This window comes from Apodemus sylvaticus, chromosome 13 (genome assembly GCF_947179515.1).
Source record: "Apodemus sylvaticus chromosome 13, mApoSyl1.1, whole genome shotgun sequence".
Classification (NCBI taxonomy): domain Eukaryota; kingdom Metazoa; phylum Chordata; class Mammalia; order Rodentia; family Muridae; genus Apodemus; species Apodemus sylvaticus.
This window is the reverse complement of record NC_067484.1, coordinates 63,747,780-63,772,938: the sequence shown is the minus strand read 5'-3', so window position 1 is coordinate 63,772,938 and position 25,159 is coordinate 63,747,780. Positions and strand designations below refer to the sequence as shown.

Below are 25,159 nucleotides of genomic sequence, written 5' to 3'. Positions count from 1 at the left end.
AAAAATCAAAAAGCCTTGCCTGACAGTTACAAGGTCAGAATAGGATGTCTGAAAGTCTTACAGCTCGATTCTTTTTGCCTTTCTTTCAATAAAAATCAATTTTAGAACATCTTATTTGTTTTTTACAACTACATGCTAACACTACCATAAAGCAAGTGATAACCGGTATTGCACAAGCTGGACCTCTAAGACACCTCAAGTCCAGTCCCATGTCCAAGCCTTCATAGTCAATGCCCTCCATCTATAAATGAGCCACTGCTGGAATGACCTCCAGGTCTCGCCTAGGCCTAAGAGGCAATGATTCAACATGGCTTCTTCCACTTACTTCTGTTCTGAAAACATTAAGTGGCTTCCCAGGACAGCACTCTTCCCTGACTTTATCTTCAGCTTCAGAGGCAAACTTGACTTCTATATGTTCCAGCTGAGTGGATGAGAAACAAAAGTCATCATAGCACTTAATATGACTGAAATTAATCACCATTTCATCTCGTTAAGAGCATGATGGCTCCGCCACGTAACAGGAAATGACCTGTACAGCGTTATTGCCCTCCTTATTAATGTTAAATGAAATCCACCATCTGTTACCAACACTCATCTCAGCTGCCTCGTGGCACTGCTCCTCGTGCAGTCGGGTGTGGCACTTTCTATACTGGAATCTGGCATCTACCCGCCACAGAAGAAGGAAAACAGCATGAAAGCCTTCTGCCCACACACGCACAAGCTCCCAAGTTTATCATCCGAGAAGTTACATAAGCAGAGAAAAGTTCAGTCACGTAACATACTGCAGATCCCCAAGGAGAGGCCTCTAAGTGTGTGTCTACTATTCACATGAAAGACCTTAACAGTTTTTGACCTACATGAATACATGAGCAATCTACTAATCTTTGACTTCATGATCAATAGGCTTAACAAGCACAATGCTCTGGGTTCAAAACCCAGCAACAAATGCACAGCAATAATGACTAAAGCAAACTCTCCTGCAGACCTCCCCTCCTTCAGCTCTACATCCCTTGGAACAGCTCTCAGTCACTTTAAACCTGCACAGTTGTTAGTGTCTTCATTATCATTGGAATCACATTTGAGTCTTCTAACAGCATTCTAAAGCAATTTAGTTTTCCTTTTGCCTGAGCTCAGAGAAAGCATTTATAGATCCTGTGTAAGTTGTAACTGAAAATACACGAGGACCACAGATTATAATTAAACCAATTGTGTGACTCTGAGGTCTGAAGGTAGGACAATTCAGAATGCAGAATAATAGAAAGGCTTTTAAGGCATCTAAATAAAAGGTGTCATTCTGGTTTGTGAGCTTTTGAGTTTTCTTGGGTTTTTGTTCTGTTCTGTTTTGTTTGTTTGAATGTGTGTGTGTGTGTATGTGTGTGTATGTATATGTGTGTGTGTGTGTGTGTGTGTGTGTATGTGTGTGTGTATGTGTGTGTGTATGTGTGTGTGTATGTGTGTATGTATATGTGTATGTGTGTGTGTGTATGTGTGTGTGTATGTGTGTATATGTGTATGTATATGTGTATGTGTGCGCGCACACACACACACACAAGAATCCCTAGCTACAAACAGCCCACACACAAGAATCCCTAGCTACAAACAGCCCATGTGTTATGTATAAGATAACCGATAAATGAAATAGGTAACAGATCATTTTCTTTCTTTAACTTTTATACCCATTCATCCGTTGTCATCTCGAAAACATTTATTAATAATATATTGGGTCAAAGTACTAAATATAAAGGATGAAGTTTATGAAAAGTATCCTAGCAGGCTGGAAAGCTGGACTGTGTTTTTTATAGAAAATCACAGTAATTACGTACAATCCCTGGCCCTCTTACCTCAAGAGAATTGGTGAGGTAGACGATATTCTCCATAAGTACGGCCTGCTCATCAAATTCCAACTCCAAATCCAAGACTCTTGGCCCTTTCTTCTCCATGTTTTCCTAAGAGCCGAATGGTTTTGAAAACAAAATCACATTAAAGACATGCTAAAAAGAATTTTTTCCAAAGTAATCATTCTCTCAACTGATAAAATCTTTACATTCCAGTGGGTAAAGGAAAGGCCTTTGACTCAAGGGTTCCCCTTATCTATGTTTGCTTGTTAATGAAATTACTTGCTCAGAATAATTGCCATTTAAAACAAGATGAGATTTAAGGTAGTATTGAAAAGACTAGAAGGCGTGGGGCTTTCAGATGTTGAAAATAAATGTGATTTAACAACTATTTATTTAGATGACTTACTGTACAAACCAAAAGAATCAAAAAGGCACTTAAAAAATCCCTTGAGTTAATAATTTTTTTAATTTTCCAAGATAACAAACACTAAAATTCCCAAAGATATTTCTGAAAGCTTAAAGAAAAACTGACACTGTCAATTCTATATAGGTATCAGATAATCTTGGAATATTCAAAAGACAATTTCCTATTCTTAATTTCCTTCAACATTAAATATTTGCTATTCTAAACATAACCTTAGTGGCCCAACTTCCCTACACTACAGTTGTGTGACATAATGTGTCCTATTCACAGGACAGTGGCCCCATATTACTCCTCCTACCCACTGCTTTCCACCACCACTGGCAGTAGATCGGTGCCTTTATACAGGGAGTGTAGGGCACTGATCCTCGCGTGCTGCAGGTGCTCCTCATCTGCCTTTCTCCCATGGACTCAGCACAAGGCAACCAGGCAGTGCCAGTGCTGCTCTTAGCTTCCCTACCTACAGAACCACAAGCCAAACAAACTCCCAGAGTTTCAACAATTACCCAGCCTAGGCTAGGGATGTCACTTGATGTAGGACGTTACATTTGCCTAACACGTGCAAAGCACTACATTTAATTGCCAACATCACAAGGGGGGAAAGCGGGGACAGGGGGAGGAGTATCCAGTCCGTGGTATTCTGTTATAGCAGCAGAAAATGCAGTAAGACACCACCTAAGTTCTAGCTCCCTTTCCATAAAAGTACTAAAAAGCCAATCTTTTTAGAGACAAGCTCTCATGTAATCCAGGTTGTTTTCAACTTAATAAGTCACTAAGGAGTCCTTGAAATTCTTATCCTCCTGCTTCAACCTCCCAAGTCCTGGAATTATAGGAATGCACCAGATCAGGTTTAGTGTGGTGCTAGGGACCAAACCCAGAGCCTTGCACATGCTGGGCAAACTCTCTACCATGTGAGCCACATTCCAGGTCCAAGAGAGCTATTTTCTTATTCCCAGATTCATCAATAATTTTCAACATTTGCAAAACCACTAATTTTTTGGTTGACAAATCAAGGGTATTATCTAAAAATATATTACTGTTGGGCATGGTGACACACACCTTTAGTCCCAGAATAGGAGAGGGAAAGGCACTAGGATCGCTGAGTTTGAAGCCAATCTGGTCTATAAAGTGAGTTCTCGGACAGTCACGGCTACACAGAGAGACTCTGTCTTGGGCAGAGGCAGGTCAATTTCTTGTGTGCATAAGGCCAGCCTGATCTACATAGAAGAATTCCAGGCTAGGAGATTACATAGTGAGACCCTGTCTCAAAAAATTAATCAGTTAATTAGTTAATTAATTAATTAAAAAGAAAAGAAAAATCTGATGTTGAGATCCTAAAGAACTCAACTCTTTCATAATAAAGAACTTACCAGCTCAAACCATCAAGTGACTGTTCCATGAACTAACTCAAATCTACTCACGTACTATCACTGTAATTCATGAAGCTCAGCTTATGCCACAGAAATGTGGAAATGTGGTTCCAGGCAAGGAATCTACTGATAATACCCTAACATAAGCAAAAGAATGTACTTCTTCCCCAAAACAGGAAGGAAGGGAGGAAGGAAGGAAGGAAGGAAGAAAGGAAGGAAGAAAGGAAGGGAGGGAGGAAGGAGGGAAGGAGGGAAGGAGGGAAGGAGAGTATGGGAATAATTCAATGCACCAACTTAAGCCTAGTTTTCTTCTGAAATGCATATTTTCACACAGTCAGCAATTCTACAGGTAAATTCAAAATCCGACCATTCCTGTCTCAATCACTGACTTAAAAGAGCTGTTTAGCAAGTCGCTTCGGGACACTGTGTCTGAGGCTCTTTTCCCTTTCCCTCTCCTGTCCTAGCTATACAGTTCTCAAGCAGGCACAGCTGTCCAACATCCATACTCACTTACCTTGATCATGGCAACAAATGGCATAACTTTCTTCATATATTTCTTCAATTCTGGCAGATTGCCTAGTTCACAAGCAATGACTTTGTTATCAGGCAATTTTCCATTGTTGGCCTAAAAATGGGAGCAGGAGAGGGGTGTGAAGAGAAGTGTTCAGAAAAAGATGCAAGACCACAGGTATGGCTGCCGGAAGTGAGCCAGATACAGGAGGAGGCCTCAGCCCGCTGTTAGAGGAGGGTGCTCAGCCCAGCGTCATGAAGCGCAAGTTCAGGGGAGAGGGCAGAAGACCTTCCCCTCTGAACGGAAGAGGCATGCTTGTCAGTCCAAATGAGAAACACAGTGTGCTGCACTGAATATTTATCTTCTTTAATAAAAGCAGCCCCTCCTGGAAACAAGATCACCTAGTAAAAGATTGATGTGGTCATATAAAGATCTTGTCTTCAAGTTCAAAGATCTTATTTCATTGGTCATATTAAAATGGAAAGCAACACATTTCTTATATAAAACATACATGACTACTTTGGGGGAGATTTTTACCCCTATTGTGTATTTGTATCTGCACCTGAGAGCAGGTGTCCACCGGGGTGAGTGGCATCAAATCTCCCTGGAGCTAGAGTTACAGGCAGTTGGCAGCTGCCTGACATAGGTGCTGAGAACCAAATTCAGGTCCTTGGCAGGAGTCATCTCTCCAGCCCTGAAATATGACTGCTTTTTGAACACTTGGGGTGGAGAAATGGGTCAGTGGTTAAGAGCACTGGCCACATCCAGAGGTTCTGAGTTTAGTTCTCAGCAACTACATGGTGGCTCACAACTATCTATAATGGGATCTGATACTGTTTTCTGGTATGCAGACATGTATGCAGACAAAGCCCTAAAATATAAAATAAATAAATATTCTTAAAAAATACTCTCCTTGATGTCCAAGAAGAACGGAGGAATGGCCCCTGGTTCTGGAAAGGCTCAGTGCAGCAGTGTAGGGGAATACCAGAACAGGGAAGTGGCAAGGGGTGGATGGGGGAGCAGGGGGAGGGAAGAAGGCTTATGGGACTTTCGGGGAGTGGGGAGCCAGGAAAGGGGAAATCACTTGAAATGTAAATAAAAAATATATCGAATTAATAAAAAAGAAAAATATTCTCCTTTACAAAAGTGAAAAAAAAAAGATTTTCTAGTTTCTGATGCTGAAAATAGTATCATTTCTGCCCAAAAAAACCATTATCAAACATCACTGTATAGGCATGTATATGGCCCACAGACATACATATATACATACAGGTAACATATACTTAAAATTATATACATGTACTACTATAATCATATACATAAAATAATTACTTTTTAAAAAAAGAACACTTAAGAGAAGACAGTGACAGTTCACACCTTTAATCCCAGCACTTGGGAGGCAGAGGCAGGTGGATCTCTGAGTTCAATACCACCCTGGACTACAGAGTGAGATCCAGGACAGCCAGGGCTATACAGTGAAACCCTATCTCAAAAAAAATCAAAAGAAAAAAAGAAAAAGGAAAAGTTAGGGCCAAGAGTAGTGGCACACCTTTAATCCCAGCACTTGGGAGGCAGGGGCAGGAGCAACTCTGCAAGTCCAAGGCCTGTCTACAAGCAAGCTCCTGGCCACTCAGGCTACACAGTAAGACCCTGCCCCTCCCTGCACCCCTCCACCACCCCCCTAAAAGATCAAGAGCAAAAGTGCAACCTAAACTAAACACTGAGCTTCCTACAAAGAGAACTGTTTCATTTCATAGATACTGAGCTGACATCTTTGAGACCATCCCACCGGCACTCACAAAGTAAGCAAAGCAGTCTCTTAAGTAGTAAAGACCAAGGCTTCAATTTCCTCCAAACGCTACAGTGCCCCAAAAGCTGAGCCTTTATAAATCCAATCACAGCCAAAGTCACAATGGGTTCAAAAGATTAATTCTGCCCCTGTGCTTTATCATTTTAACTACACACATACAAAAAAGTAAAACACATCTTTTAATTACAAACAACTAGGTTCAAAATATTTTTTGTAAGAAAGCTTCAGAAATGTTAAAAGTCAGTAGTTTTTCTCTTGCCATCCATGTATGAGCTACCAAGGATAAGAAAGGACACTCTCTGCCTGTAGAGAATTGAAAAAGGCCACCTGTCTGTTCCTCCCTCATACTGTTAACATCCTAAAGCCAAAAATATCTCAAGCAGACAATACTGAGGGAAATCAGCATCACCTCAAAGTGGCTCCGTAGGGTTGCCAAGGTAATGTGCTGCCAGGCAGGGTAGTTCTTTGCTACATAGATGGTGCAGTGTGAGGGCCTCTGAGCTGGCTGCTTGTCAGTCTTCTGCATAGGAGAAGAAAAGAAAGTATGGGTTCTTGTGTAAATCAAAGATGAGAACACTCAGCACCTAGACCAATCACCCTTAGCAGTTAGAACATACATGCTCCAGACCTTTAACTGTTAGAACATACATGCTCCAGACTCTTAACTGTTAGAACATGTTAGAACATACATGCTCCAGACCTTTAAGTAAGAACATATATGCTTCAGAGCTGTATTCATGGTACACACAGCACTACCCACTTTAATCACTTAATTTTCACATGTTTGTTATCCAACTCCCCATCATAAGGAATGATCTCTTTAAAAAACTGTTTAAATGATGACATCACCTTCCCTTTGGCTGGCATCATGTAATTCTTGAGCCGTAATCTAAGGTCATGAGCTACTTCCATGAGATACTGTGAGGAACGAATCAAGGACTCATCCACGGGACCTGCCACAGGCCATGAGGCATGCATAATTGAATCAGGCTTTAAAAAAAAAAATTTGAGATTAAACAACACTTGCTTTTCAGGCCTTGCTTACAGTTTCACACCACAGCTACCATCTGTAATTGTGTGCCCCAAGTTCAAACCTGACTACACACAGCACACTTCTACAGTCCCTGATCTAATGTTCCCTAGAATTCAAGCTGTGAAGTCTGACTCTACATTCTTAATTAGCAGCCATTTGTACAAGCATATTAATACCCACACACATATGCTCACTTTCAAAGAAAATTATGTAATGCTAATTTGCCTAAATTTAATCATTATTATATAAATTATGCATGTTCTCAGTTTTTAATCCTATTAATACATCCAGTATTAAAAGTATGACTATTCAGCATATAGATCACTAGCACATTTCTGCACGTGCTCATGACTAAAAAGGAACATGAAACAGACCAATCTCCTGCTCTACAAGCCTAAGAGAACTGAACTGACCTTCACATTGTGATGACCGACATACCATCCTTGACATGCAGCCCTATATATGCCAGGAATCTCATATAAAAAAGAACAGTTATATGAACATACCCTTACATCTTCGTTTATGAGCACTTCATTCTGTTATTTACAACTTTCTAAAGTATCTCCACCTTTCTAACCATTGGAAGAACAATATTACACATGCATTCAAATGTACATCTGAACATATTCAAATACAGATGGGAATCAAATAGTACACAGCAGACATATGATCACATTTTTAACACACATGCATTGTGCATGTACAAATGTACAAAATCTTGCATGGATTTTTCAACCTGTTAGAAATATGATGGTCGATCTATTCCTAGTCCTGAATTCTCACAAGAAATAACATTATCACACACTTACTTGCTGAGGCCAAACCATACTCCCCAAGACATTCTGAACCCAATGCATACCTTTCCCAGCAGTGTCCAGATGTGCTCACACAAATGTGGACAGAATGGACTCAGAAGGACTGTCTGAACTTCAATAAAGCGGAACACAAGCTCTCTGTGCATCCCCTCTGTGGCCAGTTCACGGTATTTGTCTTTCGCAGCCTACACAAATTTCAAATGTCATTTTCCTCATCTTCTTTAAAATGAAGATGAAAAATTCAGTTTCTTGATTTTAATTCATTAAAAATTAGTTTTGTAAAAGTTATGATAAACATTTCACTTTATTCTTTAAAAAGTCTACAATGTAAACACAATCTTTTATTGAGAGAATATCATGCATTAATATTAATGATTCTCAAGAAAGAAGTCTGGAAAGGTAGCTAAGTAGCAAGAAAGCATGCCTAGGACGTGCAAGGCTCTGGACTTAAAATAAACCAGAAAACTCTTTGAATTTTTCTCCAGAACAAGAGGAGGGAAAAGGTATCAGAGTTGTGTTTGTGTGTATGTCAGCCTGGTTTGGAGTTTCTAAGACAGGTTTCACTATGTATCGTAGGCTTGCCATGCCTCCATTTTTACAAGCATGCTTTTTAACCCAGGCTAACCTCAAACTCATAGCAATCCTCCTGCCTTAGTCTTCCAAGTATTGGGATTACAGTCATGAGCCTACCATGTTCCGTTCTTCCTTCTTCTCTTCCTAACCTCCTACCCACCTACTTCCCTATCCATCTTTCTTACTTTAAAGGCATTTTAAGGTGTGTCTATGTCGGTCGGACATAAAGCTAGACCTCTGAACTATTTGTTCTCTAAGGCCAGGCTTGAGCAGAGCCCAGAGCAACATTAACATAAAGGGGTATGAATGCAAGATTTCTATGCTCAGCATTTGGCCTTATTTAACCACATCTAAAAAACCAAGTTGCATAAATCCCAGGGTGACATTTTACAAGGCTGGGTTAGTAAAAGCTACATGTGGCCCTTGAAATGCCAAACCTGGGAAACAGTGACATCTTGTGGAAAAATTCATGACAGCATTTGCTTTCATGTGGATGGAAATTAATTACACCTTTGCCGTCATATTTATCAATTTAAAATGCTTTTGTGCAGCAAGACAGGGTTGGCACATGCCTAACTGGAGAGAGGAGGACCTCCCCTTAATGCTCAAGAGTAAAATAAGAGCAGAATATTCTATACTAAGTAGATACCACAGGTACAATGTCAAAGAAAACTACTTTTGAAACCCAAATTTTATCAGAAAACTTAGAAACTCATTGAAAAGCTTGTCAGTCTGTACTTTGGACATGCAATTATTTCATAGCAAGGAGAAAAAGGTGGAAATAAACTATATTAACGCTTACATGGTTGACACTAAAATAGCATACCTGAAACTCAAAAAAACCTGTTTTCAAAGCTTCTTTAAACATCATCTTTTCATAGTTTTGATCTGTTTTTATAATTCCTGCATTCATTTCACTATTGAATAGGGAAAGAAAATCTATTCAGTTTAAAGGCAACTATATATTTTATGTACTTTATATTATTATTAAATACTTATATTTATATGTTACATATTCATGACATATATCTGCCACATAGATTAATAACCAGCAAAATGAGCATGACAGCAAAAACATTACAAACAACTCGATACAAGGGCCAGGGAGATGGCTGCCTGAGGGCTTGAGCTCAAATGCCCAGAACCCAGCTACAGCCAGATGCTACAGAGCGTGTGTGTAACTCAGAGCTCTGAGATGGGAGGCTGAGACAGGAGAACCCCAGGAACCACAGTCCAGCTGGCCTAGCACACAGCAGCCCATCTCAGATGAGGTAGAAGGCAAAAACCAATGCCTGAGGTTGCACGTTCTCTCTCTCTCTCTCTCTCTCTCTCTCTCTCTCTCTCTCTCTCTCTCACACACACACACACACACACACACACACATACACACACTCTTTTTTAATTTTTGGTTTTAAAAAATTACCCAACAATCCCAGCACTTGGGAGGCAGAGGCAAGCGGATCTCTGAGTTCGAGGCCAGCCTGGTCTACAGAGTGAGTTCCAGTACAGCCAGGGCTACACAGAGAAACCCTGCCTCAAAAAAAAACAAAAAACAAAAAACAAAAAACAAAAAAAACAAAAAAAAAAAAACATTACCCAACCTAAAAATGCTTTGTCCTTAAAACATTGTCTACCCTCTTGTATACAATGCCAGCTTTCACTATTCAGGGTTCCTATTTATATTAACACACTTACAACACTTAATGGTGTTTTATAATTATTGTTCTCGATTGTATGTTTCTTGGTGGAGCTGGGCATGGTGGCCTGTAATCCGTGTACTTGGAAGGTTAAGTTCAAGGCCAACCTAGGGTAGTGTGAGACCCCCTAATCCCAAACATCTCCTCAATAAACACATTGTTAATGATGCTTAAACACACTATAAAAATCACCTAACTAATGTGGCAGCCAGAATTTACAGAGGTTACATGATAAGTAATGGATATCAGCCATTAGAAAAGACATCTCTTATCGCCCCAGATTTAATTTGACCTGACCCAGCCCAGATTTCTTCGATCTCTTTGAGTACATGTGTACTTCAAATACCGTACCCTTTCCAATCCTCCTCACACCTATTACTGACTTCACAGTCAGTGGGCGCTAGGACTTTCCAACAAGTCTTACTCATCTTCATAGTACCAGCACTGAGTATCTCTCCCAACATAAGGCCGACAAATGTCTTGAATTTTTTTAAAAGTTATTTCTTCTTTTCTCTCAACCTGTTTTTCTGTTTCCATTTTATCCTACTGCAATGCGAGACATTGAAGGAAAGGTTATATACAAAGAGGTTTTGGAGATACAGACCAGTTCGTATCACAAGTCTCCTCTTACTGCTTACATCGAGGCATTTAATGAATCTGCTAACCTTTGGTTTCTTCATCTCTAAAGCCGAGCTAGCTACACTGCCAGTGCCTGAGGCTGTTGGGAGGCTAGAGTCAGACAGGAGCACCTACACAGGTTGGCCCTCAACAAACAGCAACTACTGCTACTATTTAACTTATTTCAGAAAAAAAAGAGCAGACAGCCTGAAAACCAGACTTGGCGACAGCCATGGCATAATGCTGGCCCAAAACTACCTGGCAAACACACGATCATTGAATGAGTCGGCAGGTCCGCCTCTGAGGCTGCTGCAGTTGGCCAGCATTTCTTTGACCCACTCTACCCATGTGTACAGACGGAGGATGCCTGCATCTGCCATGGCTTCCACAAAGTTAGCATCTTCAACAGTGTCGCCAGCATCAGCCAGAGCCAAGCGCATTCCTGAAAGAAAACAAAACCAGTCAGTTCCAAACATAGTTACTGACTGGGCAGTGGTGGCACAGGCCTTTAATGCCAGCCCCGGGGAGGCAAGAAGCAGGTGGATCTCTGAATTAGAAGTCAGCCTGGTCTACAGAGTGAGTTCCAGGACAGCCAGGACTACATCGAGAAACTGTCTCTTGAAAAACAAATATATGTGTATCTACATTGTACATATATATGTTGTACTGGCTGGTTTTGTGTCAACTTGACACAAGCTGGAGTTATCACAGAGAAAAGATCTTCAGGTGAGGAAATGGCCTCCATGAGATCCAGCTGTGGGGTATTTTCTCAATTAGTGATCAAGGGGGGAGGGCCCATTATGGGTGGTGCCATCCCTAGGCTGGTAGTCTTGGGTTCTATAAGAAAGCAAGCTGAGCAAGTCAGGGAAAGCAAGCCAGTAAATAACATCCCTCCATGGCCTCTGCATCAGCTCCTGCTTCCTGATCTGCTTGAGTTCCAGTCCTGACTTCCTTTGGTGATCAACAGCAATGTGAAAATGTAAGCTGAATAAACCCTTTCCTCCCCAACTTGCTTCTTGGGCATGTTTGTGCAGGAATAGAAACCCTGACTAAAACGTGTGTGTGTGTGTGTGTGTGTGTGTGTGTGTGTGTGTGTGTGTGTGTGTGTGTGTATACATATGTATATATGTGTGCACATTTGATCTAACATAAATCAAATATATAAACAAATATATGTGTATATATACCAATAGATACATACATAAAGAGACACATATATATATGTATACATATACACTTGGTTACTGAAATCCAGACCTGATGGCAAGCACCTATAATCCCAGCCCTTGGAAGCTAGAAGCAGAAATTTAAGGTCATCCTTGCTACATAGAAAGTTTGAAGCCATTCCAAACTATATGAGATGATGTCTCAAAATAAGAAAAAAAAAAAAAAAAACCCACACATTCTAGGAAAGAATTATGCATTCAGCTGGGTACATGCAAATTAAGAAATAACAAATGTTATAAACTACTGTCCAAGATCAACAGCAAAAATAAGGCTCTCAACTTTTTACAATACTTTTGTGCCCTTTGTATCACACTTGTATTATTTGTGCTCATTTGTATCAGTTTGCACACACTCAGCACAATGTGTTTCTTCCCAGGCATGCTGAGATGACAATGGCACTGGTTTTTGCTAGGAGGAGTGAGACAATCAAATAAGGCTGTGCCTTCAGGATTAACAGTGTGTGGGGGAGGAATCCCAGGATGGCAGTCTTCATTTATGTGGTATGGGGTACCATGCCTGATGGTGCGGTCCACCACATGAAGATGAAGATGCTTTGAAAAGCTAAAGGTTTGGAAGAAATTCTGCAGTCTTTAAGACTATGCACAAGGGCTGAGCCTGGTGGCAGCAGTAACAGAGGTTGCCTGGCCTCGTTGTGAGTAGTTAAGAATTGCATCTGAGGCCAAGATGACAGCCAAGCAGGAAGCCATTTGTATAAAGGAGCAATTGCAACAAGAAAGGAGGGTGTGGCACAATCCTTGCTAGCTTCTGATCTGCCAAGTACATTAGACAGATAGACAAGAGGATGAGGTGGAGGTGCCGGCCGGCTTGCCTCTTAAGGCTTGGGGGCCAGAAGAAAAGCAAGTACAAGTTAGATCTATGTTCAAAAGCTCTTCCCTGGAGCCATGAACTTGGAGCACCTGGGAAACTGCAGAGAGGAGAAGCACTCAAGTAGAAAAAGGGAATCTCTGTAATCCAGTGTGCAGTTCAGGTATTAACAATGATTGAATGCAAGAAATTAATGTGATCAGGAAATATTTAGCATCTGAACTGCTGGAATTAGGGAACATTTTTTTTTAAAGATTTATTTATTATTATAAATAAGTACACTGCAGCTGTCTTCAGACACACCAGAAGAGGGCGTCAGATCCCATTAAAGATGGTTGTGAGCCACCATGTGGTTGCTGGGATTTGAACTCAGGACCTTCAGAAGAACAGTCAGTGCTCTTAACCACTGTGCCATCTCTCCAGCCCAAGGGAACATTTTTAAAACAAGCAATAAAAGAGTCTGTCTTAGTCTGGCTTGTGTCGCTATGGGACATGGGGGCAGATGATATCAGTCTAACTGTACAGAGGCAAAGAAAGTGAGTACTGTAACTTCCTGTCCCTCCTAAGGCAAAGGCTACATAACTATGACAGTATGAGGGAAACTGGTCCCTAGTGGACTGGCTTATGAAAGCCATTAGGAACACTTGGTTATCTCTATCTAGAGTCCCCATAAATATCAGGAATTGGAGAACCACTGAGGAGGGGCAGACACTATTGAGGGAACAAGGAATAGCAAAACCTGAGTTGGAACACAGTTCACTGGACTAGCTGGAACTCTGTTCACACAGAGGTAGTTAAACACATGGTAGATCCAGTGGTGGCCTCGAGGCTGGTTTGGAGCTTAGGGTTTTGGTAGGGCAAGATCTTTAAAAGTAGGAAAGACTTTGGCAGCCCTAAATGAGTTAGAGAGAGCATCATGTAAAGAGTGTCTATACAGTACAAGAACAAGCTAGAGGAAATAAGAGAAAAGTAATACAGAAGGAAGAGTTATGTCTGGGTTACTCAAAAGTGGGCGTGGCAAGATCTGTGTTGGGCTGCAGTTCCAAAGAAAATGTCGATAGGATGCAAAACTGTGTGCTATAAGCTTCTCTAAAGCCGAGGAGCAGGTCACAGGGAACATCCGTGACAGAGCAATACAAGGAAAGGTGGAGAAACCCATCCCAGGGTGGTGATTATCCTCCCAGCGGAGGGAAGCGTACATGGCTCAGGAAAAGGTTAATCTCGGGTGAAATGGATTGCCCAGTCAGGAACTTCCCCAACAGTCACTAAGGGCTGTGGTGACTAAGGGGACAAGCCACTGTGCCAACCTGGGGTCACTCTTCCCGAGGGAGCAGCAAGTGCAGCAGAGGTCAACAGGGCCACATGCACATTTGGACCCTGCGTCAGCCTGAGCAGATCGTCAGGCCCACTGAGTTCAGCAGGCATGGAGAAATGTTGGAAGACTCCACGGAAGAGCTCCAGGATATGGAAATGTAATGGCTCAGAGAAAATGACCAGGGATTAGAGGGAGCTAATTAAGTTAATTAAGCTAATTAAATCTCCTATCTATGCCTTGTACCCAACCTTGATCTGTGCAAGAAGCAACTGATCCAAAGGATTGGCTTATCTATCTGTATCAGACCTTGCTTGTGTTTGACTTTAATGTCTTAGTTGTGAAGCTCTGGGGTCACCTGACACTTGCTGAGGACAAATGACAGCAGACCTTCAGAATGTTTCACCAAGGTCATCGTTATAACCTAATTGTCACAGGATGGTGGCTCAGGATGTTGCCTTGTCCTGCTTATCCTCTGGAGAAGGTTTTGTTATACAGATGACATAATGCTAACCTGAGTGCTCTGCAGATTTGGAAAGCCATTGGAGAGACAACCAGGTACAATGGTGCTTCTAACTACTTTGCAACCCAGCGGGGGCTAGGTTAATTAAAAGGAAAAAAATCCAACAGGTACCCTGTACATGCTGAACATAGGTGAAAGGGCACTCCTCCCAGGGGCCATAAGTTTATTGAATAAAACCACCAGTGCCACAGATGGGGTACATTCATGTGAGTTGTTGGCCAGGAAAGCCCCAAAGACCCTACAAATCATAAAAGCTATCACTATGGCTGGTGGTTGTACACCAAGGCAAGACAGTAAGACACTATTGCCAAAGATGCCACAGGTGCATGCTTTGACTGAAGGACACAGAGAGATTTCTGGGACTGACATGGAAACTCATACCCTGCTGACTGGCTCTGTAGTGCCTGAAGTGACCCTTCAGGCTGCTGGTGGAGAACTGACACCAGCATGCCTACTAGGCTATCTTCCCTGTGTGCTAAAATACCAACATGCTAGGCAAGATGTGCCTGCTTGTGCAATAGTGGCTCTGCTGTCATGGGTAAGACCAGCAGCCTTCCATTTAAGGCCAACTCTAAAAGGGGAAATTCATGCCTGGTACTGGAAGCCAGGACAAGAGCCTGTAACTACTATGGATTCACTGAATGGGTGAGATGCACCAGTCCAGCTGCCTTCCAAAGCATTCACCCCGAGAGATCACTGTTCTTATCACCCCCAACTGACTGGGGAAGCTTCTGAGAATTCGGGAGAATCACCCACAAGTTCGTTGGTCAGCTAGTCTGAAGCACACAGAGCAGCGCAAACGAGAGACGCTCAAAGCAAGGTGAAGGGAGAATCAGCTCCAAACAGCTGTCATCTGTTCACTGTAGACCATGTTGTGAAACCAAAAAAAAAAGCTGTCATCTGGCATCCACATATTTGACACAGAACGAATGTGCTCACACTCATAGACATCGTACACAATAAACTTCTTAAGACTCGAAATACTCTGAATTTTTTCTTGAATAGGTCATATCAGCAATTCTCATGATTTAAATTACATATTGTGCTGCTTATTCACAGAGAAAACATGAGTAGTTCAATTGTGTTAAAGGTAAAGGAATAAGCAACAACCTGAACCTGTCTTCTGCAGCCCTACCTGAATAACAGCAAGGATAAAAATGTACTCACCATCAGCTGAAAATTTGTCAACAGCTTGGCTCAAAGTGAGAAAGTTGCCCGTAGATTTTGACATCTAACAACAGCAACAACAAAAGCAGTGATCAGGCATTAATAATTTACATAAATAAAACAATCCAGATCAAGTTAATCAGAGTGGTCATGACAAGTCAAAGGCAAAACAATCTGAAAAGGGACAGGTGGGCACAGCAGATGACAGAGAGGCAAGCACTGAAGCTGAGACAACCAAGGATCCTCTGGGTTCCCCACCACCAAGCGACTAAGACAGGGTCCCACTGTGATCTCTGCAAGGCGAGCTTAGACAGAACAGACTGTAACAGGGAACACTGGCTGCTTACACAGGGAAGAGCCTTACTGACCCAAAGTCACTAGGAACAGAACAGACTAACTCTGAGGGTAAACTGAGGGTTTCAGGACCATCAGCAGCGCTTAAAGAAGCAGCACTCACAGCAGGTTAAGGAAATGCCAGAGTCTAATAGGCTCTCACTATTGCCATGGAGGGAATGGAGCTCATAAAGAGTCACCACCTTCCTCCACCTCCTCAGTGCTGAGATGACAAGCGTGGGCCACTGCAGCTACCAAAGAGAAGAACTTCTAAAATCACCCTTGGCTTTTAGGGCACTGTCTATATATGACACCGCACGCTGTAACCTGCACCACCAGCTGTTTGTTCAGTCTGTATCTGTATCCACTGTAACGATTTGTCCTCAGGGTTATTTATGAATGTGCGAGGGTATGTGAGGGTATTTATGAATGGTGTGAGTGTGTGTGAGCATGCTCCCACCTAGAGTCCAGAAGAGAGCATGAGGTCCTTGGAGCTGAGCGGTTATTTATGAATGTGCGAGGGTATGTGAGGGTATCTATGAATGGTGTGAGTGTGTGTGAGCATGCTCCCACCTAGAGTCCAGAAGAGAGCATGAGGTCCTCGGAGCTGAGCGGCCTGAGCCATGCTTTAGCTCCCACTGTAACACTCAGAACAGCAACCCTGCCAGTGCTATTCTGATGGTGACACTAACATTCACTGGTTGTCCAATGAACCTAATTACTAATGCAGAAATAAATGCAGTCACTTTTGAGGGAGGGTACGTGTGTGTGTGTGTGTGTGTGTGTGTGTGTGTGTGTGGTTTCTATTGAGAGGGCATTAGAGGAACAGGTGAGGGGAGTCTACACAACTTTTTACTCAGAAACAATTTACTGAGATAAGTCCTACACAGCCAGCAAAAGGGCAAAAGGGACAATATTCCTAAGCGTTAGAAGGTAGCCTTGTTGGCAGGAACAGTATTAGCATTTCATGACATTGAGAAACCCCTAAAGCTCCAAATTCTCTTGTTCTTCAAGAGCTGTAAGTCCCAATATCAAACAGAAAGGCCAGGTATTTTCCCCTGGGTCACGATTCTAAGATCTGTGCTGCCTGTCCTCAGCTCCTTCCCTTCATCCAGTCCTAATCTGAATCATTCTTAATACTAATATCCTAGCAAACCTCATGACTGTCTGCTCTGCTTACTCAAAGGCTAAAATTTAGGTCAGCTATTAGTCCTAAAGAGTTCACATATCTTTCCTTAATTCTAACTAATTCATATTTCTGTTCCTTTCTTCCTCAGCTGAGACGCCTTGCCCAGAGCCTCACCTTCTCCGAGTTGAGCAGCAGATGTCCATTTGCTCGAACAGACACAGGCCACTTGTCACTTCACAGGTGCAAGTTGCAAAACAGAAAACAAAAAGTACAACAGAATTACAATTCTCCGTTATACCCTGAAGTAAATGTTAACAGTGAGAAGTTTGTTGAGACAAGACCATGCATGGCAATTGTGGGTGGCTTTTGCTTTGCAGTTTTAGGGTCAGAAACAAGGCTTGGCTCATCCCACAGAAGTGCTCCCTGTGCTGTGCTCCTGTTTTCAACAGGAAGCAACTAAAAAGAACCCAAAGATTGGTCCTATAAGTTATGAAAACAGAAATACAGCAGGGCTCAGCAATTAACAAGATCAGGAAGATCTTGAAAATATGCAATTATGCAAAAAAAAAAAAAAAAAACCCAAAAGTGTACATGTACCTTTGCATGAATATAAACACATAGCTTTTAATTCCCAGAATATGTATGAAAATTTGTTTCAAAAGAAACCAGAAAAGAACTGTAATAGCAAAGTAGAGCAGAACAAGTGCAGTGGTGAGTGAAAGGTCATAAGCACCCTGCTATCTTCACACACTGCAGTATGCACTCTACAACCTGCCTTAAAACCGCTGCACTCATGCACCGAGCAAACCAGTGCCCTTGATAACCTGAAGTATATATAGTATACTCTTTAGGCTATTGATACAAGACAGGAAGAAGCACACATTCCACATTAATACATACTGTAAGAAATTCAACTAACACTCCTCAGCAACTCCTTAAGACACCCTTAAGGACTATCAATAAATGAACCCCACCCAGACTTGAGCATTTACCTTTGTTCTGGCCACATGGCTACATGATTGTAAATGTAATATGAAAGATGATTTGGAATCAGATCCTTGCCAGAGGCTCGAAGGTCCACTGGATACCAAAACTCAAATTCCTGCTTCAACTGATCCAGCTTTTCCTTTGGGATCTGAGTCTTAGGAAATGGAGCATCCTTGAAGAACACGTAATCCCAAACGTCCCTCGTCATCTGCTGGGGTCTGCATTGAAGTAAAGTAAACAAATGTACCATTATTTTGAAGATTTCAGAATTTCCACCTAATCGTGTATTAAAACTGTAATTAGCTCCAGCACCAAACAGGAACAAGCAGACGCCCTAAGAACAAGAAGGCATGACCGACAGCACAGGAGCGACTTAATCACCTTTCTCAGCTGCACAGTAAAAAAGCGAAACATAACAAAAGACTGCTAACCAAGCTCTTTTTTATTTAAAGATTTATTTATTTTATATATGTGAGTACGCTGTCACTGTCTTCAGACACACCAGAAGAGGGCATCGGATCCCATTACAGATGGCTTGTGAGCCACTATGTGGTTGCTGGGAACTGAACTCAGGACCCCTGGAAGAGCAGCCAGTCCTCTTATCCACTAAGCCACCTCTCCAGCCCCCAAGCTCTTTATTTTTTAAAGACGGGAACTCACTATGTAGACCAAACTAGCCTTTAACGCACAAAGAATGGCCTATCTCTGCCTCCTACATACTGAGATTAAAAGTGAATGCCTCTTGCTATTTTCTTGAGAAAAATAAACGTGAAAGAATCAATTTCTAAATATGTAAGCCAAGATGTCACAACATGGGCAGCTGAACCGCTTTTCTCTAACTCTGTACCAACCTGATGCCCAGTGGAGACTCCGCCTGCCCATGCAGGTCATTCCCCTGCAGCAGGTGTGCAACTGTGTAGAATGCCATGTAAATAGTGGAATCTGAGAGAGATTCAATCAACCACTGCTCATCCCAAGGCAGACGAGTGCCTGCAACACAAAAAGGAAAACACTGATGTTGGCTGAAGCTGAGACTCCGAGGCAGGAGCCCCATCTTCAAGGCTGCTCATCTAGGACCTTCCAATGCTGGTCTGGGGATGGGTTATTGTTATTGTGGTTTGTTTGTGGTAATAGGAATTGAGCTAGGGTTTTGCACATGGTAGGCAAGCACTCTACCACTGAGCTACATCACAACCCTAAGAAGCCCTAAATTCTACTTTAATAATTTATAAAGGTAAAATAAGTATACAAAACCAAGACTGACAGAACCTCTTGAGTCCTTTCATAAAAATATCATATGGCTAGAGAGGGTTCAATAAGTAAGAACTCTTGCTGCACACACATTAAAACCAGAATTTTGTTTACAGCACCTATGTAAAATCCTGAATGCCCTAGCCCTAGCACTATGGGGAGAGACAGGAGGATCACTGGAGCTCTGGCTACTAGCCTAGCTCCAGGTTCAACAAGACTGTCTCAATGAAGTAAGGTGAAAAGTGATAGAATAGAGCCAGACATCCTCCACTGGCCTCCAGTGCACAGGCACGCACAGCCTGCTCAGAGATGGACATATACCTATACATACACCATATTCACATATACACACGCATACCAAACATCCTCCACTGGCCTCCAGTGCACAGGCATGCACAGCCTGCTCAGAGATGGACATATACCTATACATACACCATATTCACATATACACACGCATACCAAACATCCTCCACTGTCCTCCACACATGCACAGGCACGCACAGCCTGCTCAGAGATGGACATATACCTATACATACACCATATTCACATATACACACGCATACCAAACATCCTCCACTGGCCTCCAGTGCACAGGCACGCACAGCCTGCTCAGAGATGGACATATACCTATACATACACCATATTCACATATACACACGCATACCAGACATCCTCCACTGGCCTCCAGTGCACAGGCGCGCACAGCCTGCTCAGAGATGGACATATACCTATACATACACCATATTCACATATACACACGCATACCAGACATCCTCCACTGGCCTCCAGTGCACAGGCGCGCACAGCCTGCTCAGAGATGGACATATACCTATACATACACCATATTCACATATACACACGCATACCAAACATCCTCCACTGGCCTCCAGTGCACAGGCATGCACAGCCTGCTCAGAGATGGACATATACCTATACATACACCATATTCACATATACACACGCATACCAAACATCTTCCACTGGCCTCCAGTGCACAGGCATGCACAGCCTGCTCAGAGATAGACATATACCTATACATACACCATATTCACATATACACACGCATACCAAACATCCTCCACTGGCCTCCAGTGCACAGGCACGCACAGCCTGCTCAGAGATGGACATATACCTATACATACACCATATTCACATATACACACGCATACCAAACATCCTCCACTGGCCTCCAGTGCACAGGCACGCACAGCCTGCTCAGAGATGGACATATACCTATACATACACCATATTCACATATACACACGCATACCAGACATCCTCCACTGTCCTCCACACATGCACAGGCATGCACAGCCTGCTCAGAGATGTTCATATACATATTGTATACCATATTCACATGCACACACGCAAAGATAAATACATACATTGTAATAGAAAAGCCACGTGGTCAGAGAGCTCTATCTATCATTAGATAGGTGACAGGGAACCACATCTTCTCACCAAAACCTCTCACTTCCCAGTTAGCAAACACCAGGAGAAAGGGGAGGAAAGGCAGAAAAATTGTGCATTTTCTGTCTAGCTATCATTCAAACACAGTATGAGAAGTCTGCTGACCTAAACCGTAAGTTCTTGAGCAAGCATGTTCTTGTAGCCAATCTAAGGAAGCTTCAAAGTTCTTCCTGCTCTCCTCGCAGAATCTAAGAAGAACAAAGGCCAAAATGTGTCCGTTCTTTCATCAGCCACACTCCTGCCCCCTTTCGTTTTCTCCCATCTTACGTTTCCATGTTCTTCAGGCACTGAAATGTCTGCTTCTTCCAGTTCTCATCTCCATAATCCAAGTACCTGGGAGTAAACAAAATAAGCTCTTCTTAACATCAGAAACGACCAAAGTGACCAAAGTGATTTTCTTGTTACAAGAGGGACTAACCACTGGTCACACAGGGCCACGACACACTCGTCTGCAGACCTCGACATCACTTGTTTCTCTGGCTCCATGTAGATAAGAGCATCTCCCTAAAGGAAGGTAAATGAAGACAGGGCAGCTGTCATGTCCAAGCCAGCCTTCCCTTCCCTTCCTTCCCTTCCCTCCCCTCCCTTCCCCTCCACTCCCCTTCCCCACCCTGGCACCAGGTGCCCTTCCAGGCAGTTCCGGCTTCAGAGCACCTCATCAACTGGACCACTTTACAAGCTACCCGTCATCCTAGCACTTTCTGATCTTATGGTTCAAGTGTTGGGCTTCTTATGAGAGCTTTCCATTTTTGTTATAAAAATACAAAGAAAATTCAAAGAAAAACTAAATAAATGATGCAGCAAAACAAAAACTATATTCCAGCAGGTGTGGTAGGACAGCAAGTGTGGAAGGACAGCTATAATCCCGGCTCCAGGAGGCTGAAGGAGAAAGATCATGGCTTCAGTGTCAGCCTGGGCTACACTAAGGGACCATCTCAAAGAAACAAAACAAAGCCAGGTGTGGTAGTACATGCCTGTAATCTCAGCACTCAGGAGGCTGAGGCAGAGGCAGAAAGATCTCTGAGAGTCAGAGAAAAGTTTCAGGACACTTGTCTCAAAAAACAAAACAACCGGAGGTGGGAAACTGGGAAAGGTTTTAGCATTTAAAATGTAAATGAAGATTATATTCAATAAAAAAAAATCAAACAAACAAACTCACATCATAAACATTTAGATTAGAGATCTATGAGAGAAAACTGGGCATAGCAGCTCACATTTGTAATCCCACCACTTGCAAGACTGGAACAGGAGGATTCTCACAAGTTTGTAGCCAGCCTACACTACAAAGTGATACCACATCTCAGAAAAAAAAGAAAGATAAAAAGGAGAGAGAGAAAAGTGGAGTCTGAGACAGAGACACAGATGGATGCCAATATTAAAATAAGTGACACAGTTGAAAGATATCCCCTCCAAAGATAAATTTAAAAGAATGTGGAAGGACAAAGTAAATGTTAGTGTGTGTGTGTGTGTGTGTGTGTGTGTGTGTACATGCATGTAGAAGCCAGGCACCATTCTTAAAGTGCTGTCCATCTTTTCTTTCCCTTTGAGACAGGGTCCCTCACTGGCTTGGGGTTCATTAAGCAGGTTAGTGAAGTAAACCCCAGGAGCCTGCCTGTCTCTTCCTCCCCAGGGATATCAAGCATGCCTCACCTGAGCTCAAGCCTTCCCTTCCCCTCCCCCACTCCCCTCCTCCCTCCTCCACCTCCTGCCTCCCCCCCCCCCCCAGCGCCCTGCCTTCTCCCAGCCTGCTTTGCCATGGAGCCAGTTCCTAGGCTGGCGGTGCACTCATGGTTCCCAAGCCTCTCCTCCTGGTTACAGAGCTGAATCACCAGCTTTGTTTTTTTAATTCAGTAAACATAAAGACCACCTTCACACTTTAAGAGCTAAGTAGCTAAGCAGAGTTCTGCCAAAGGAGAAATAGGAGGTAAAAATAAAAAACAAAGCAAGGGAAAAAAAACAAAAAACAAAAGCCCCTCAAGTGGCCACAGCCAGACACATTGTCAAAGTTCTCTGGGTAAGTTCTGCACAGGCCAGCTTTGGTTTTTTTGAGGTTTGCTTTTGTTTTTCTTGTTGTTGTAGGGGGAGGGGCATGTTGAGACAGGGTCTGCACAGCCCAGGCTAACCATGAGATTTCGATCTCCCTGCCTATACCTCCTAGACACCGAGATGACAGGCATGCACTACAACACAGGACACACATCTCAGCCTTAAATCACAGTCTCATCCCTATCACGGGACATGTGATGGCAGTGAGTTGCAACAGCCTGCTTTCTGCCGTAAGCCTCTGTTACACCTCTTATGCGGTGCTAGGTTCTACTGCAGAACCCAGTGCTACTAATGCACTTAGGCCTATAGCTGACTGCTCTGCCCAGACAGCCCCCAGAAGACACATACAGCATCAATCATGTTTTTCTGAATAGTCTTCTTTACATGTTGGATCTTCTGTCCTTTAAACCCATCCACTAGCATCACCTACAAGGATGAGGGGAAAACATACAGAACAGTTAAAATTGGCTTCGAGCTTCCTAGCTAAGTTTACCTAACTCACCAAACCAAAAGTAGTTTTAGAATAACAGATATCACATTTATTATAACCATAACTTTATTTTGATACAATTGACACAACTGATAATAACATGTAGCATTAGTGTTTCTGTAAATGTAACTGGGTCTAGTCCTGTTGTCCTTCTGCAGCTGTAGCTGATGCGGGCAGAGCTAGGAAGATACCCTCACTTCTATGCTCAAGCTTCTGCATGGAGACGAGTCTCCTACACCAGCAGTTTTCAACCTGTGGGCTATGTATGACCCCTTTAGGCTCTACTTATCAGATACACTACACATCAGATATTTATGATTTATGAAAGTAGCAAAATTACAGTTACCAAGTAGCAACAAAATAACGTTATGGTTGGGGTCACTATAACACAATGAACTGTATTAAAGGGCTGTAGCATTAGGAAGGTTGAGAGCTGCACTATGATCATCCTGGTGGTTTTTAGAGAGAACCAAGCATATTCCACTCAGGCTTCTCGATCCAACCCTGCCTAGTAAAGGCCTGCTATAGGCCTACTAGCTTCCAAACTTCTTACTATGTGAGCAAACTTAACACCAGAGCAAAGAATTCACTCAGAGCATACAGATGCAAATAAAAACAATAAAAATGATGACTTACACCATCATAAAATCCTCTTAGATACAATCTCTCCTTTGCTTCTGCAAGTTTTTCACGGTCATTCTGGCTCTGAATTTTCAGCTCATCACAAAGGATCACAGCAGAGAGATTTCCAATCCCTGGGATTTCAAGGACTGGCACCTGCGGAGACACCAGAATGTATTCATGCTGAAAGACAGACACAATCCATGCAGACGCATCCCTTTGCCACTGATGCTCTAAAGTCACCCTGGATGTCACTGTCAGCAGGCAGTGGCCTGGCCCTCAGCGCTCAGAGCACTCGCCTGCAGATGGGTGTGTGCACTCCTGCTCTCGCCCCGCCTCACAGGTCACTGAGTAACCAAGGAGGGCACGAATTGCAGTGATAACTATGTTTATGAACTGTTTCAAGTTTATATTAAAGTCTTGAAGTCTTTCCCCAGGGCTAGGGATCACATCCAGGGCACTGGGCGTGCCCAAGCTCACTGTCCTAGACTCTTCAGGTAGTCATTTGCTAGAAGTCTTCTGACCTTTCTTCCACAGCTACTAACAAGAAAACAACAATCACTAAGTATCCAGAAAGGCTACAAAATAAATATTCATGAGTTGGGTGTGGCCTGGTGTTATCTTTGCAATGCAGACAGTGCAGTAAGAGACTACACCAACCAAAAGCTGTGCCCAACCACAGGGGACAGTGGGAAGGAGATACGCACTGTTCACTTTTCTCTTACTGTTATTTACAGTAGGAAATTAGCAAATTAAAGTACAAAAATTCCCTCTCCTACTTTGAAACTCTACCAATTATTTATTTTTGTTACAAGGAAAACATGAAAATGCCTCTTTTTCCCCCTGATGTAAAGATGTGTCAAGCCTGCGAAGGCTCACATACTCACCGGCTCAAACGGCAGGACCATGTCATCTCTAATCCCATACTTTGTTCGTAAGGCCTACAGAAAATTCATAAGTTAGCATTAATGCTTGATTTTGTTGCTGGTACAATCAATAAGAAAAGCAAACTCAATGTTTTGGAGGGTTTTTTTTTCCCTGAGGCCAGCCTTTACTATGTAGCCTCTGCTGGTCTTATACTTATGCTGATCC

At 42.6% G+C, this 25,159-nt stretch overlaps 1 protein-coding gene across 1 annotated transcript in view; it reads right to left on the bottom strand.

The window, feature by feature from the left end:
• Positions 1 to 25,159, bottom strand: part of Lars1 (leucyl-tRNA synthetase 1) — a 50,667-nt gene that overhangs the window by 8,098 nt on the left and 17,410 nt on the right. The window contains exons 13-30 of the mRNA XM_052155216.1: positions 24,955 to 25,008; positions 24,083 to 24,223; positions 23,305 to 23,382; positions 21,329 to 21,414; positions 21,178 to 21,243; positions 21,016 to 21,098; positions 19,041 to 19,179; positions 18,195 to 18,407; positions 17,377 to 17,434; positions 15,741 to 15,804; positions 10,945 to 11,128; positions 9,198 to 9,288; positions 7,843 to 7,983; positions 6,800 to 6,940; positions 6,360 to 6,470; positions 4,144 to 4,254; positions 1,842 to 1,946; positions 326 to 421 (exon numbers count right to left, since the gene is read on the bottom strand). Of these exons, the coding sequence (XP_052011176.1) occupies positions 326 to 421; positions 1,842 to 1,946; positions 4,144 to 4,254; positions 6,360 to 6,470; positions 6,800 to 6,940; positions 7,843 to 7,983; positions 9,198 to 9,288; positions 10,945 to 11,128; positions 15,741 to 15,804; positions 17,377 to 17,434; positions 18,195 to 18,407; positions 19,041 to 19,179; positions 21,016 to 21,098; positions 21,178 to 21,243; positions 21,329 to 21,414; positions 23,305 to 23,382; positions 24,083 to 24,223; positions 24,955 to 25,008 (1,962 nt within the window). The remainder of the gene's footprint in view (positions 1 to 325; positions 422 to 1,841; positions 1,947 to 4,143; positions 4,255 to 6,359; positions 6,471 to 6,799; positions 6,941 to 7,842; positions 7,984 to 9,197; positions 9,289 to 10,944; positions 11,129 to 15,740; positions 15,805 to 17,376; positions 17,435 to 18,194; positions 18,408 to 19,040; positions 19,180 to 21,015; positions 21,099 to 21,177; positions 21,244 to 21,328; positions 21,415 to 23,304; positions 23,383 to 24,082; positions 24,224 to 24,954; positions 25,009 to 25,159) is intronic.